The sequence below is a fragment of the Falco cherrug genome, chromosome 4, assembly GCF_023634085.1.
Source record: "Falco cherrug isolate bFalChe1 chromosome 4, bFalChe1.pri, whole genome shotgun sequence".
Classification (NCBI taxonomy): Eukaryota; Metazoa; Chordata; class Aves; order Falconiformes; family Falconidae; genus Falco; species Falco cherrug.
The window spans coordinates 75,927,275-75,942,004 of NC_073700.1; the positions used below are offsets into that span (position 1 = coordinate 75,927,275).

General features: G+C 36.3%; 1 protein-coding gene across 9 annotated transcripts in view; it reads left to right on the forward strand.

The window, feature by feature from the left end:
• Positions 1-14,730, forward strand: part of AKAP9 (A-kinase anchoring protein 9) — a 120,793-nt gene that overhangs the window by 19,737 nt on the left and 86,326 nt on the right. For all 9 annotated transcript variants that reach the window (XM_055706577.1, XM_055706582.1, XM_055706580.1 and 6 more), the window contains exon 2: positions 8,180-8,434. In XM_055706577.1, the coding sequence (XP_055562552.1) occupies positions 8,180-8,434 (255 nt within the window). The remainder of the gene's footprint in view (positions 1-8,179; positions 8,435-14,730) is intronic.

Below are 14,730 nucleotides of genomic sequence, written 5' to 3' on the forward strand. Positions count from 1 at the left end.
TTTGAGGCATTGCTTTTCCTGAAGCAGTCCAGCATTGAAATGTGCTTGTGGTGCTTGAGTCTGTCATTGTAACCTGCCTTGAGAGTATTTTCGTACCCTAACTTCTATTCCTTGTCCAGAAAATAACCCAGCTGTAATTAACTTAGCTGTTCCTAGGTCTGTTCCTATTTAAATTCTTAGGACATGGAAGAGCAGACCAGATCAGAACCACACTAATTCTGAGGCTTTCCAGCTCACAGTGCCATCTGGAGGGGTTCATTCAAGTTCACTGCCCTTGGTTATTAGCACTGCCAACAGTACTCTAACTTGATACAGACTGCTAAAAAGAATTGCCCAATGTGCTATTCCTCTCACTATCCTGCATTCTCTTTCATGGTAATTCAGCCTTAAATGTAAATTGTGGTGATCCCATTGGTTTTCTTCAGAGTACTGCAAAGGAATGGCTGTCTCTGAAGTTGAAAGACTCTCAAGCTTGTATTTAGGTAGCGACTATAGCACTTCTTCTTTGGAAGTTTTCATAGCCTTATTGGCATCCTCGAATTCTCATGAACCACTTAAGTCTCTGTAAGGGGAGACGTTCTGAGGTTTTGCTCATGTTATTTGGGAAAATCTGAGTGCAACATAAGAATGAGTAGATTGGAAATACCTCATTCCTGGGTGATTATTTTCTTGTTCATCCAGCCTAATGTTTCCCATTTAGTAAATTCATCATCTGTTGAATGGAACAAATAAACTAAAGTTCTATTTGTCTCAACAAATAATCAGATTGAAACTTGCAAAGAACATTAATTATTTACAGGTTTTTTTACAGGATTTTTAGCTATGTGGCATAATATATTGAACATATTTCCAGGTTGCTTGCTCAGTGATGTTCTTTCTGAGGTTTTTATCTTTGGATTTGGGAAGAGTTGTGATACTCTTCTGTTTATTGATTAACAGAATTTTATATTAATTATATTATTTATAATATATATTAATAAAATAGAATCAACAGACTTCACTAGGAAAATGTCTGTTTATCTTCTGTATTTGATAATTTTCATCTTGCTCTCAGTTATTCTTTTCTTAGTACAGGCATCAGGAGCCTAAAAGATGCAGGGAGCACTGTAAATTTGCCTATACTTCAGGAATTATTGCTTTGACAACACAATCTTCAGTGCTTAGACCTTTTGAGAATATGGCAAAAAGTGAGAGTGCCACTTTCTTCTCTAATACAGTTACCAGTTAACCTGTTTGACACCTCTTTAGGGGGCAGACTGTCAAGCTTTGTAAAAACTTGGTGGCCCAACAACAAATGAGTTTTAAACAGCCTAGGTGAGGCTTTAGTGCCTAAACCTCAGTGTTACTGTCCCCCAGACTCCCTTATCCCTTTTAAGGGCCTCATATCTGCTGCCATGCAACATAAAAATGTTACTGTATATTGGAAAAAACAGATCCCAGGTAAAAGAGAGATTATAGCAGGTATTTTTCAGTTCTCTAGGGGAAAGTGGAATAGGTAACCTGAGACTTAAACCACAGCAGATCTCCAGCTTCTGAATGATGTCAAAATTTCAAATTCAGGTTGGTCTTTTTGGTTTGACCCTATTGGTTTGTGAGACACCCAAATCAATACTTTGTGGGATGTATCCATGCTTTATAGATGATCAAAGCAAATCCCACCACAGGCCCCTGCTTTTGTCCTTTGTGTGTCACTGAAAGACTTTGTAGCAATAGTTGCTTACCTGTGGTTCAGGGGAGTAGTGACCTATCATTAATAGGGCAGGTGAATCTTAAATTAATCCTTCACCCTTGAAGACATGTTATCAGTCTGTCATAGAGTGAAAGTGAAACCAAAATATTTAGACTCAGTAATCATTCAGAAATTATACCTTATTATCATTCAGTGATGAGGGTTAGGAGCATTATAACAGGAAAAGCCTGAGCTTTTCTGTCACAGGACTGTTTATGTTCTTGTGAGTTTCATGATGCTTCTGAGTGTAATCTTGCACTTGCAGCCGGAGTCTGTCTGATTCTGGGATTTATCATATTTATCATTTGTACAATACAGTTTGCCACAATGCAACTTAGAGCAGAATCTTTAGTGTTCACTCTATATGGAAAAAAATAACCCTTTCTCAGACAGATTTGTGGCCTTTCTGTTGGTGGTAAGTCTCAAGCAACACCTGACAAAGAATACTATTTCACTTTTGCCTACCTTCCATATGCTTAGTTGCAGATACTGCTCCTGTGGAGAGTTTCAGTCTGCTAGTTTGAAAGTTTAAAATATGCTTTCTACTGTTAAATGCAACATTTGTATTGAGCACTGAAGCTAGGAGTTGTTTGTCAGGCTCACTGAGCCTTTTTTCACTGTATTGTGAAACCAGATTTTAAAATAGCTGATGGTATTACTGCTATCAAATTCTGTTTTACAAAAGACGACTGTGTAGGGTCTTTTTGGTCATGCAATAAGTAGTTAATTGCAGAAGTGGTTTACCAACAATTGGATTCATATCTTAGTCATTTATTATGGTAGGCATTGAGAGTCATTTCAAAGAGATTTCACATGGTTTCTCTTCATTGCTGCCAGGGCATGCTGCTTGCTCACGGTTATCTTGCTATCCACCAAGAATCTCAGGTCCTCTTCAGCAGAGCTACACACCAGGCCAGTCAGTCCCCAGCTGTTACTGCTATGTGGGATAATCCCATCCCAGGTGCAGGATTTAAAGATGTTTATCTTTGTTAAATCTCGTGCATTTCTTCTTGGCTTAGTCTTCCAGCAGGTTGAGGTCTCTTTGTGCAGTGGTTCTTCCTTCTGGTATATTGCACTTTTCTCCAGTTTGAACTCGGTGCGTTCAATTTCATCATCCAGATTATCTATTAAGATACTGGATATTATAGGACTGCCATTTGGACTTTGATTCATTAACCACTGCTCTGAGCTAGAGACAAGAATATTCAGAAGTCCTTGTTGTCTTACATTGACTAAATGATCTAAAGATGACTGGGTCCAGCACATAACATTTCTCACTGGATACCAGACTGTGTGAGAACTTCTGACCAAGAAGAAGTAAAAAGCAAGTCCCTTAATGTGAGTGGGACACATTAGGCTGAAGTTTAAGCAGTATCTGGAACACCTTTTGAAATTATACTAGTTGAGAAATGCAAGACTGTGATGTAGGTCTCCATTCATGCTTTTACTGTGCAGTGTAGAAATGAAAAAGTAATTACTTGCCTGGAGCAGCTTCTCTGAGGTTTCTTTTTGTTGTCAGTCTGTAAGTTCATGACTCATCTTTCTATGCTGATGCTTTAAATACAAGCTTAAAAAAAAAAAAAAAGAAATAGAGATTTTGTACTTGAAGAGGAACTGTGAGAATTGAACAGATCCTGCTCTTTCTGTAAGAGGTGCCTATGCAGCACTAAATATGAGATGTAAGCATCTGAAGTTAGTAATTTAAAATTTGAGACTAAGAATATCTGTGTACAGGTACAGGAAGTATAATGATACAAGAATACTTGTATGGGATGTGCTACTTAAACTTTTTGTCTTAGCACTTAGAAGTTGATTTTTAAACAATAAGAACAGCAAATATAACAGCCTTCTTCAGAGGCACTGAAAATTTCAGTTCCTGTTAGCTGTAGTAGCTCTGAAAATTAAACTATCCAGTTATAATACATTGTCTGAGAATATTAAGGAATAACAATCTATTATAAGGCAGCATCCAGTTTTAAATGGTTTAAAGGTGTTCCTGTTTTTAAAATTCTCTTGTGCATGTGAAATTAAAATATATCTATCCATGCTTTATAAATGTAACTTAGTTTTTGTGGATTTTTTAAGTATTTTCTTGTGCTGATGCATGGGCAGTGATGAAATGTTGCAGCTTTTATTCCGATATTTTATATATACCTTTTTCTAAATGCTTAAGAAGAGATTAAGTTTTGCATTCTGTTGGAGCCAAATTTTATTTTAACATGCATTTCTACTCTAGAAATAGTTCAGTCAGACCGTATTTGAAATTAATTGATGTCAGCATATCCCAGCAATCTCGATTGCTGGCACAATCACCAAGGGTCAGAATGTGCTGAAGACAGCTGAATAAATAAATAATGCCACTGTTGTAATTATAGTGGTACATTAACTACGATGTTTGACATTTTTTACACAAGTAATCTGCACCATGCTGCAAGTTAGTTCCCTTCTGTCTCAAGAGTGTTTATTTAGTACCTAATAGCAGTTGATTCTCCTCTGCTCTTCTGACTTTCTGCCAGTTGGATACCAGCATTTAAAAGCTAAGCTAATGTTGTGCCAGGTGTCTTAATTTTGCTGCAGTGTGTGATGTGGGATTTGGGCTAGTATGTTGTTTTGGGATTCATTAGTAGAAAGAAGTTTTAATTAGAACTAAATAAATAATTGTATTGTGTAAATACCTAAGTTCTTCTATTCAGTTGTTATTTTACTGTGGGAAATTATTTTGAAAACTATACGCATTACTTACCTGCATGCTACTTTATTGTAGTCCTGTGACTTTCGGTAAGTGTTTTTCTGTTTATAAGAGGCAACATGTTTTGTGCATCCACAGAATTTAGTGCTAACATCCAGTCACTTCCCATTTTTTTCAAACTAATGGAAAGCTGAGCAGGTGTTGTAAATAGTACTTCTGGAAATCTGAAAATAAACATGTAATTCTTCCTGCACAATTTTATTGTAGTTTCTTACACGTTAAAAGGAAACAAACATAGTTTCATTCTCAGAGTTTAGCTTAAAACTTCCATATATTTATTATAATTAAGATTTTAATTGTACACTGGGTAATCGATGGAAATAATTCGGACAGTAAACATGTACTCCATATTGTAATTTTTTAATATTGCTATAAAGTGGACATGTCTATTTCCAAAAGGATGGCTTTTTTGCCTAGAAGCAGGATTTCAAAAACCTATGAAGTGGAAATTGCACCTTGTTAGTTATTTTAGATGCAAAAGTTGAGAATCAAGGATAAGAGCCAAAATCAGCTGTTACTCAGTACTGGAAAACACTGATGGAATTTTTAACAGGATTCGGTACTGCTTGCAGAATCCAGGGTCTTACCAGCACCATGGGAAAAGCTGGAGGCAATGGGCTGGCAGACAGGTGGAGTGAAAGAAGACTTGCTGTAGGTCTGTTTTCAGGTGTACTAAAGCCTGTGGTAGAGTTGCATCATGGCAGACTCTGTTCCTGATGCTTTCCCAGGGTAAGGTGCTCGTTCTCTGTCGCTCCTTGGAGACGAATCAATGCAGAGAGCCTGTGCTGGGTGTCCTTCAGCTTCTCGTTTTGGATACTTCCTCCTCTATAAGTAACTCATGTTTTTACATCTTTTATTCTTGCTTGCAACTTTTGTAACTCAACAGAATTGACACTGATTTGTTTCAAAACTGCAGATTCAGAACTGATAGAAGCAGTGTAAGCTCTCCACGGGCTTAGTTTTGGCATTATCAAGCTGATGTGCCTGGAAGACAGGGTAAAGGAGCCTTTAGTTGTATCAGCTTGTATTAGTTTCACATTTTGTTCGCACTGGAAAAAAATATTTTTCTGTATTTTTCTAGAAATACAAAATCTGTAAGTATTTGGCAGCTTTAATGCTACAAAATTTGTTTTCCTTTAGTTCCCATGACTGCTGGTGGACTTTTTTGTGCTTGTCATTGAAATGTAGATAGATCCTCAGCTCTAGTTCCTGAGTCCCATTTTCTGAAGGAATTCAGTATCTGAGACTCCCCTGTCTTGATATGAACACCAGAGTGTATTTGGCCAGCAGTAGCTTTTGTTATCTGCTTCTCTCATTTCTAGTTTTTAAAATTTGATTAAAAATGTGAATTGGAAGCTATGTTGCATTGGTAGCTGGACAGTTCGGTGTTATACATGTGAATGCGCAGAGTAAAAATTGCTATGATTCATGCATGCATCTGTCACTAATAGTGTAGTTATTTCCAAAATACTAGACACTCATACAGAAATTGTCAGTTGAGAATTTGTGTAATACAGAAATGTAAATTGTATTTGCATGTGTGTTTAGCTTTCATACGTGCCCATCTTCTTCATCAATGCTTAAACAGAAAAAAGTAAATTCTGCTTGTAGCTGCCATGGTAGAGTTTAATCTGTTAATTCTGAAGAAGTGGAAGTCAACAACTTGATTTTGAAAGGAGAGAAATCTGGCAGGCCCAGATGCCTCAGCTAAAATATGCAAATACTTGAGGAGAGACACAGAGTAATTCACTTGTCCTTGAGCTACACATCTAATTTTGTAGACAAATAAAGACTGTAAAGCTGCTTTTAAAAAGCCAACTTAACTTTCCATTACAGAAGGTTTCAATCAAGTTGGGGAAGAGAGTTCTTGACCATTTGCACTACATGTCTTTCATTATTTAAAAAGAAAAAGTGAAAAAAAGCAAAATCTCTCAATAGTTACACTTGAAGTCAGGTTGTCCACTTTATGTCATTGTGGCATTTGGACATATTCCACTTGACTTTTGGATACACTGAAATTATTTTGTTGAGGTAAATACACAGTTTTAGGAGAACATAGTGATGTAAGGAGACAACTGGAGTCTTCATCCCCTCCCCATTTTAGAGATTTATTTTTTTTTCCTTAAACTTTGAAGTCAGGAGGAGAAATCTTTTTTTTTTTTTCTTCTCCCCCCTCCCCCCGGTTCAGAATTTGTGGATTTTTGGTGAAATAATAATTTAAAAATAGAAGAAGAACCATGAAGTTAAACTTACTAGAGATGTAGTAGGGAGGAAGTAAGTATTAAATACGTAGGTGAGCATATCTGGCTCAGCAGATCTTCAGGTCCTCCTTCTGTAAACAGAGCAGGAGCCATATGCCAAGCTGTCAGTTCTCCTAAGAACGGAGAGGAGGCTGAAGAAACCCATGAAGAAATACAGATAAAGGGACAAAAGCATAAACTAGCTAGAAGTCAGAACCGATCTGTCAGTGTTGCATTTATTTAAATTGGGGCTTCTCAGCTATCTTGGGGCCAGATGAGAACTAGAGAGCAGTTCAAGTGACGGCTTGAGCTGTAACTGAACGGTGACTGGGAAAGGGGATCCGTCCTGCTTGATTTGGGTGTTCCTGCAGAAGTTGGATGGAAGCCCGGCTGTCTCGATGGGTGAATATTGTGAACAAATGTGCTATCTTTTCTATAACTTTTTCTAAAATTGCAGCAGATTTATAAAAAAATACAGTATATTTGGGTATTAGTTGATGTAAAAAGTATTCAAAGCTTTAGTGCCTTTATTTGCATGCTAAATATTTACTTTGGAGCTACATTTGTAAAACATATTTTAGCACTTTATTAAGTTTGGATTCTTCAATTGGAAAATAAATATTTTTGTTTCCAGATTTTATTGGTAGGATCTGTTTAAATTTGAATTTTAGTTGGTTAAACCTGCCATGCTGTTTTTTGTATTTGAACAGAAATACTGTTCCTGTTAAGAAAAAAAAATATTTTAAATGGATTTTCTTGTGTAAACCACTATAAAGTGATTAAAAGTGATAAGCTCTTCAAAAGGCAGTGTCTTACAGTATTTGAATAGCTTACATACTAATTGGTTTTTCAACTGTGTGCCTGGCTCACCTGTGACTTTTTGTTCATCAGCATGTTTTGCTACAAGGTGGTGTATCTTAGAATTTGCTCACTGTTTGGTCTTAGACTGTTCCTTTGTTACAGATTTTGCTGTTCCTTTAGAGTGTTTTCGGTAACTTGATCTGCTTTTTGATATCTAACAAACTTAAAAAAAACACTTTATATGATAACTTGCTGGAAGAAAGGTTTGCTTTTCTCTCTGGTATAAAAGTAATTTCTGTAAATTAATTTTGAGGGATTTGTTACTCTATAATTGAAAAATGAGATCAGAGGCTATTTTATTGCGTTTGTCCTTTATAATGACATTTGTACCTTTACTTTAAGTATTTTGATTTCTAGGTATCAGTCTGTACAACAGTAACTTGATCATACGGAACTGAAAAGGAATTCATTATTAGATTGTTGTTTTACATTTAAGATTATTTTTTAAAGCAAACTATGGAAATGGGAAATGTATGTAAATGGAAAAATAATCTGAGTCTTGAAGCTTTATGTAGAATAGCTAGTAAGCCATTATAGAGCATGTCATTAGTAATAAAGAGGAAAACTTTCACCTTTAACAAGATTTTTGTCTTTGTACAGCTTGCCCAATTTAGGCAGCGAAAGGCACAAACTGATAGTCAGAATGGATCAAAGAAGCAGAAAAAGAAGAAGAAAACAGCAAACATCAAAGGTGAAGAATCAGTACAAGATGGGACTGATACTGATCAATCTCGAGGTGATGAAACATCCACGTGCAGCAGCCGAAGGGGAGCAGCTGCTACTGCTGACTTTGCTGTTATCAGGACTTTGCATAGTGGAGAAATTATCAAACACAGCCAGGCTTACACCATTGAGGTAAGTTTGTCTCATGCTGTAAACAGTTGATTTTGAGGGGAGCAAAATGGTCCATTAATTTTCAGAGTGGAGATTTTAGATATTTCTGTCTGTCCTTAATATGTCCAGAGAAGGCACTTTCTACCTGCCTGCTGTGCGTGTGCTGTAATTTATGGAAAGTTTGTTGGTACTGCTGTGCTCCCTAAATTGGCAAAAATTGGTTTTGTTTTATCACTTCATTTTATGCATTTTGTTTTATTAAAAATTTACAAATTGCAGTGAATTTCTGACCACTGTAGCTATGGCTACAGCAAAATGCGGAACTAGTATCCATAATGTAATTTGAGTCTTTCTGGTTAATGAGGAAGAGGAATGAATTTAGAAAACATTACTTAGAACTGGATGACTTAAGAGACTGATAAACAGATAGTCTACTTGTACTACTTAATGAAATATAATCCTGATTGCTAGTGGCTGAAAGTACATGCTCTGGGAAGGTTGTAAGATGCCCGGTGTGATACACACTGGCAGTGCAGTTCAGTTCTGGGTGGACATGTATTCATGTAACGTAATATGTGGTTCTAGATATGAGGGACAGAGATGCTGATGTTATTTACAGAATAGCTCATTCCATTCGTGAAAGCAGTGCCTCTAAGGACATGAGTGGCATTCTGAACAACGAGCTCAATGCAGATTCCTAGCTCTGTGCATGTGAATGCAGTCTTTTCTGAGAGATGTAATACAGATGAATGCTCTGCATTTTGACTTGTCAGTCCTGTGCTAGGATAGACCCATTTTAAACTATTTTGGCTCCATTCTCTCATTTCCAGCAGCTGAGAAGTAATAGAGAAATTATGCATTTGTGTTTTTTTAAAAAATAGAAGTCATTCTGCCCCTCCGCCAGGGAGATTAAATCATACATGCAAATAAAAACATGTAAAGGTCCATTTATTTCACAATTTTCAGCCTACAGTATGTCAGTACACTAGCTATTTTGAACTTTATAGATGCATGCCTTTAATATGTAGCTTTTCATACTTAGAAAGATCATGTTAGGGCTTCACAACTGTTTGTAGTAACTCACTAAAACTGTCTGTTCAACTCGGAGCTTTTCCTGGAGGAGGTAATAAATTTTTCAAAGAGTATTTAATACCACAGTGACTGTTCTCATAGGTGAAGATGAGACTTATTGCCTTCTAGGAAAAGAGAGAAGTGTACTTTATGAAATGCAGTAGATTAGCTACAGCTAAAGACAGAGGACTGCTAGGGCAGAGAGCTATTCAGAGGGAATCACTTAAACTGTTGTTTTAAGAATATTATAGTCTACATAAATATGATAACTGTATGAAGAAACTTAAATACATTTTAAGGTACATCATGATTGCATGTTACAGATGGACATTGCTGATGTGCTTACTCTCAGTCGGAATAAGTATCTCTATTACAATTGGAAAAACAGGGTGTAAAGTACAGAATCATAGAATAATTTAGGTGCTCTGAGGTCATCTAGTCCGAACCTGTGCTCAAAGTAGGTCTGATTAGATTGGTTGGTACTAGCAGCCTTTGTTGGCCTTTGAATTCTAACAGTGCAAAACAGATGATTTTAAAAATGGAAAAAATATCTGTGCTGCAGTTGCTACAGATTGTACAGATAGATACATTCTTAAGGTTGGGTATGATTTTTCTGAGGTCTGTCTTATTCCCAGAAGCACTCAACTTATTTTTAAATAAATAAATATAGAGATGCAGAGGGGTTTTTTGCTTGTTGGGTTTTCTTCTTTAGTTGTTTTTTTTTAAATGTAGTTTTAAAGAATAAGCATGGTAACCAGTGTTTATTTGTAATTTGACTCTCCTGAATTACTCATGTCTTAGTGATTTCTAAAACTGTTCACTTCCACTAAAATAACACTGCTCCCAACTGAGAGAGTAATTTCCTTTGTTACATGTTGTTTGTGGCTTGCTTATTCATGACAAATAAGTATATGATACTTTGGAGTTGGAAGGTGATTGCTGAAGTCTCTATCTGTGCATTATGAATGAAAGAGGAAAAATTCTGAAACAGTGAATCTCACAACTTGCTGTTTTTAGTCTTGTAAGTGCCATGATTTGGACAGAGAGCCTGTATTACAGTAATTGGATTAGAACTTGCTTAGCTGAAATGGCAGCCAATGTAATAGACAGTTTCAGACTAATCTCTGCGATGGAGAATTACAGACAGCTTCTTCGAGCTGTTTGCTTTTTTCACCCAACGTTAAATCTTTGTAGGCTGCTGTGTCAGCAGAATAAGGCAAGATTACTGGAAGCATCATGAAGGATTGTTTTCTAGCTAAATTTTGTTTCCACTTATTATTTCATCTTTTACTGGGATTCATATTTAGAATTGTTCCTTCTGTACCACAGAATAGAGCATCTGACTATACTGCTTGTCTTATCTAAAAATCCCACCTGGGCTCTTCTGTGATAGTTTTGTTGATAGAAGTGTATCTCCCTGAAGCTTTTCTAGTATGTTCTTTTAGTCCCTATTGGGAATTATTGCCTGGGAGCTTATTGCCCACCTGAAGTTAGAGGAATTCCTGTTCAGAGAGGGTAAAAGTCTGTTCAGAGAATTCAATGTTATTTTTTGCAGTCATCCCTTTCAGGTTTTTTCTCTCTGTCTTCCTAAGGGTGGGTTCCTCGCTTCCCCTGTAATCTCTCGTGTTACAGAAACTAATTGGAAGAACTCTGGAAGAACTATGATTGTTTTGTACTGTCCTTATCCATTCCGTTTTACCTTCTGTCTGAACTTACTTGTAATCTCTATAAGGTTTTCCATCCTCTGTCAGAGGAACAGTTAATTTACAAGATTTATTAAGAGAAATGCCAGTTGGTATTTCTTGGTTAAAGTCTCTGCGTCTTAATTTGTTTCATGTTGAATGCTTTTTGTCTTGATCTTACAAAGAGAATAATATGTTGTACTTCTAGTTCCTTTTGTTTTTTGTCTTTATTCTGTCGCACCCTGTTATCTTTTGGTCTTGACATCTATAGTTTCCTTTTCCATATAGTAGTAAAAATAATCGTAGAAGACACAGCCCAGGAAATAAATTGGATCAATGGAACTCTTGGTTTAGGGATTGCTTATTTTTGTTACTTCCTGCAATTAAAAATGGAAGAAAGCAAAAGCCACTTCCAAGGTAAATAACTGATGAGATCACCTTCTCTGAGAAGTCTTGAAATGATGCATTGGAGCAGACTGCTTTGGAAGGATGTACCAATGCCAGGAAAGCAAAAGAAATTAACTTGTGGCACAGTAAAATTGTCCTTGAGTCACCTGGTAGTAAAAGCTATTATACAAAGCTTCTTAGAAAAGAAAAGTTCAAAGTTCTGCGGTGAAGAATACCTGCTAATTGACTAAGGTTGGATTAGTAACTCGTCTTTTGTTTTTCACAGGACAAATCCGTTTGGCAATAGTTTTAGAATAGCTTAACTGTTTGCTCAAACAGGTGATAAAGCTCCATGTTCATTGTTTCATTTCTATAACTTGTTCCAGTTAGTGCCTGAGATTTGACAGGCAAAGAACTTAGAGTGAGAAGGGAGACACTGGGTAGGATTCTTGGGAAGAACTAAGAAAATGACAGAAATACAATAACATAACCAGTGCGGAGACACAGAGAGGTTGCCTCATTGAGGAAAAGTGTAGGTGGTGAAAGTGGGTAAGGCATTCCTATGATACACGCATGAAAGCAAAGAGCAGCCAAAGGCTTTGACTAGAGAAGAGCTATTCTAAGAAGTACAATGTGATGAAGGATTTGGAAGAAAAGGGTGGGTAAATAAAATGTAGTGACAATTAGCCCGGTCACTTCAGACAGTGTAGCATCCCTTGAAAAATATTTTTAAATTGGAGAGTAAAGATAAAAAAATGTTTGGAAATAGTCTGTTCAATAGTAAAGTCAGTGCCCCAAGAGAAGCTAATAGATTCTCAGCAGCATATGGTTCTGACTGAAATCAGTCATCTTCCCTTTCACCATCTGGCCAAAAGATTGCCAGAATATCTTGCCATTTTACTTTGATGCATGAGACAACCTCTGGTATGCTGCCTTCCTTTCTCTGTGTAAATACTGATCTGTAATAGATTTACTGACATGGAAGTTACCTGTATTGAAGATGGTCTTGCCAGATTTACAGAGTATTTAATTTTAATTTAAACATTTATAAGGCCATATTATCAAAGAATAGAAACCTAATTAAATTATGATGTTTTCTGATACAGGAAATTTATACAGTGAGGAGTGAGGTAACTCACTGCAGGTTATATGCATATTTGGCCATGGTTTATCTCCGCTGAGATGTGCTCTATTTAAATCTGATTGTAGTCAGATGGTTTGGGTCATAAATTACCAGGGAATACATTCCTTTGAATTGAATGATTTTTGGATTAAGAGCTAAAAAAGGCATGGCAAGTCAATATATTAGAATAGCACATCATATTCAGAATGTTCTGCAAATATTAAAGATCCATAAAGTTCAGAATGACCTAAAGAGAGGGTTTCATGACTGGGATTTTCAGATTACATTCTCTTGGCCTCTCTTCCTAGTCATGGACCTCTTCCTTAGTCTCACACAGGTTGTGATCATCTATGGATCTCTAGTGACCCATGTGAAACTGGCCAAGCTAAAATAACTTGGTTTTGCTTCTGATACTGGCTATTGTGCATTCAGGAATGAATCCAGAATTTTGGAGTTCCATTTTTGTAACAGTTTACACTGAGGTCATAAAAAAGGTCAAAGAATCTACTTCAGGTAGAATTCTGTTCCATGAATACTCGGTCTTGGTTCTTGCCCTTTAATACTCTCATCCATTGCAGCTGCAGTAGTTTAATACTGGATGTCCGTTCTTGCCAAACATTTTATTGTTACATATGAAAGTTTTCTAAAGAAACAGAAAAATAACATTTCAGTTCTTGTGGCCAGTTTCATATATGAGTTCTTTTGTGAACGCTGTGATAATGTTGGGCATCCAGTACCAAAGAACGCAACTTCTGAGCAATGCTTAACTGCGTACAGAAGCAAGTTACTCTGGAATGAAACTTCTGTGTTCCACAGCCTGATTATTCCCTTTTTTGTATCATCTTGCAGTATTTCCTGTGCAGAATGTATACAGATGAAAGTGTGTTAAATTTTCTGAATCCTTAAGTGTTATCACTAAAGGTACTATGTGCAGAGTTGATGGAGATAGTTAAAATACAGAGTAAACATCTCAAAGACTATAGGCAACTATCAACCTCATCAGTGAAGAAAATAGTAAGTAAAGAATTAAAACATCTTGCCAGAAGAGGAGAACTGTTTGTAGCAAGAAAATGTTCTGGGGCGTGGATGGTAGAATACATGCAAACTAACAGCCTGAAGTCAGTGTAACAGATACCTATTTCAAATTCCATAAATACAGTGTGGGTATATATGAACTTTTTGAAGCAGTTCCTTTTAAACTGGACCCCTGTGGTTTGGACAGCTGATCCGTATAGAACATAATTAATTCTGTTGACCAAAGAACTACTAAAGCATACAGAATGGATGGCTAATGGAAGGTACTGGATTTTGAAATAAGGTTGGTCAGCTCTTAGGCACAGCTGTTAGGAGGGCAGGATGAGTGCCTGTAAATTGTTGGCTACTTGTAATGTTATTGAGTGTGGCAGCAAAAAAACAGCATTAAGTCTTACAGTTTAATGTGTGACCTCACAGAATTTAAGTCTTTTAAATTGATTTTTAGCAGGGTTTGGATGAACCCCTTAGCATAAAAATCAGATCCATGTAACTTGAGTTCATTTAGCCATCTTTCTGTACTTACCTTCAATAAATCCCTTAGCAAAAATACTTGATCCTAACAGCCAAAAAAATATCTAGATCCAGGATTGAAGGAGATATTTTAGAATATTTATGCTGCTAACAGGTATTGTACACCTAGAGTGATGGAACACTATGGGTTTTGATAATTTTTTAAAAACTGTTTTAGAGGTTCTTTTACTTTAGATTGGTATTTAGGAAAGACCAGCAATATATTAATTTTTAAAGCATCTGGCCAAATTATCATTAAAAAAATAGAGAATTATTTTCAGTAATCACCTTTCTGTGAGATCATATTTTCTCACTCTAACCTAATATATTCGATCTACAAGTTCTTTGCCTTTTACTGTAATTATGTACTAGGCTTGTGTTTATCCCAGGATCTAAACATTCATTTGTCATCTTATAAACAAGGAGATGTTTATATAATTCAAAAACATTACAAGGAAAAACTATATAAGAAGTCAGACTACTTGTCCTTGTTTTTTGCATGTTGAAGT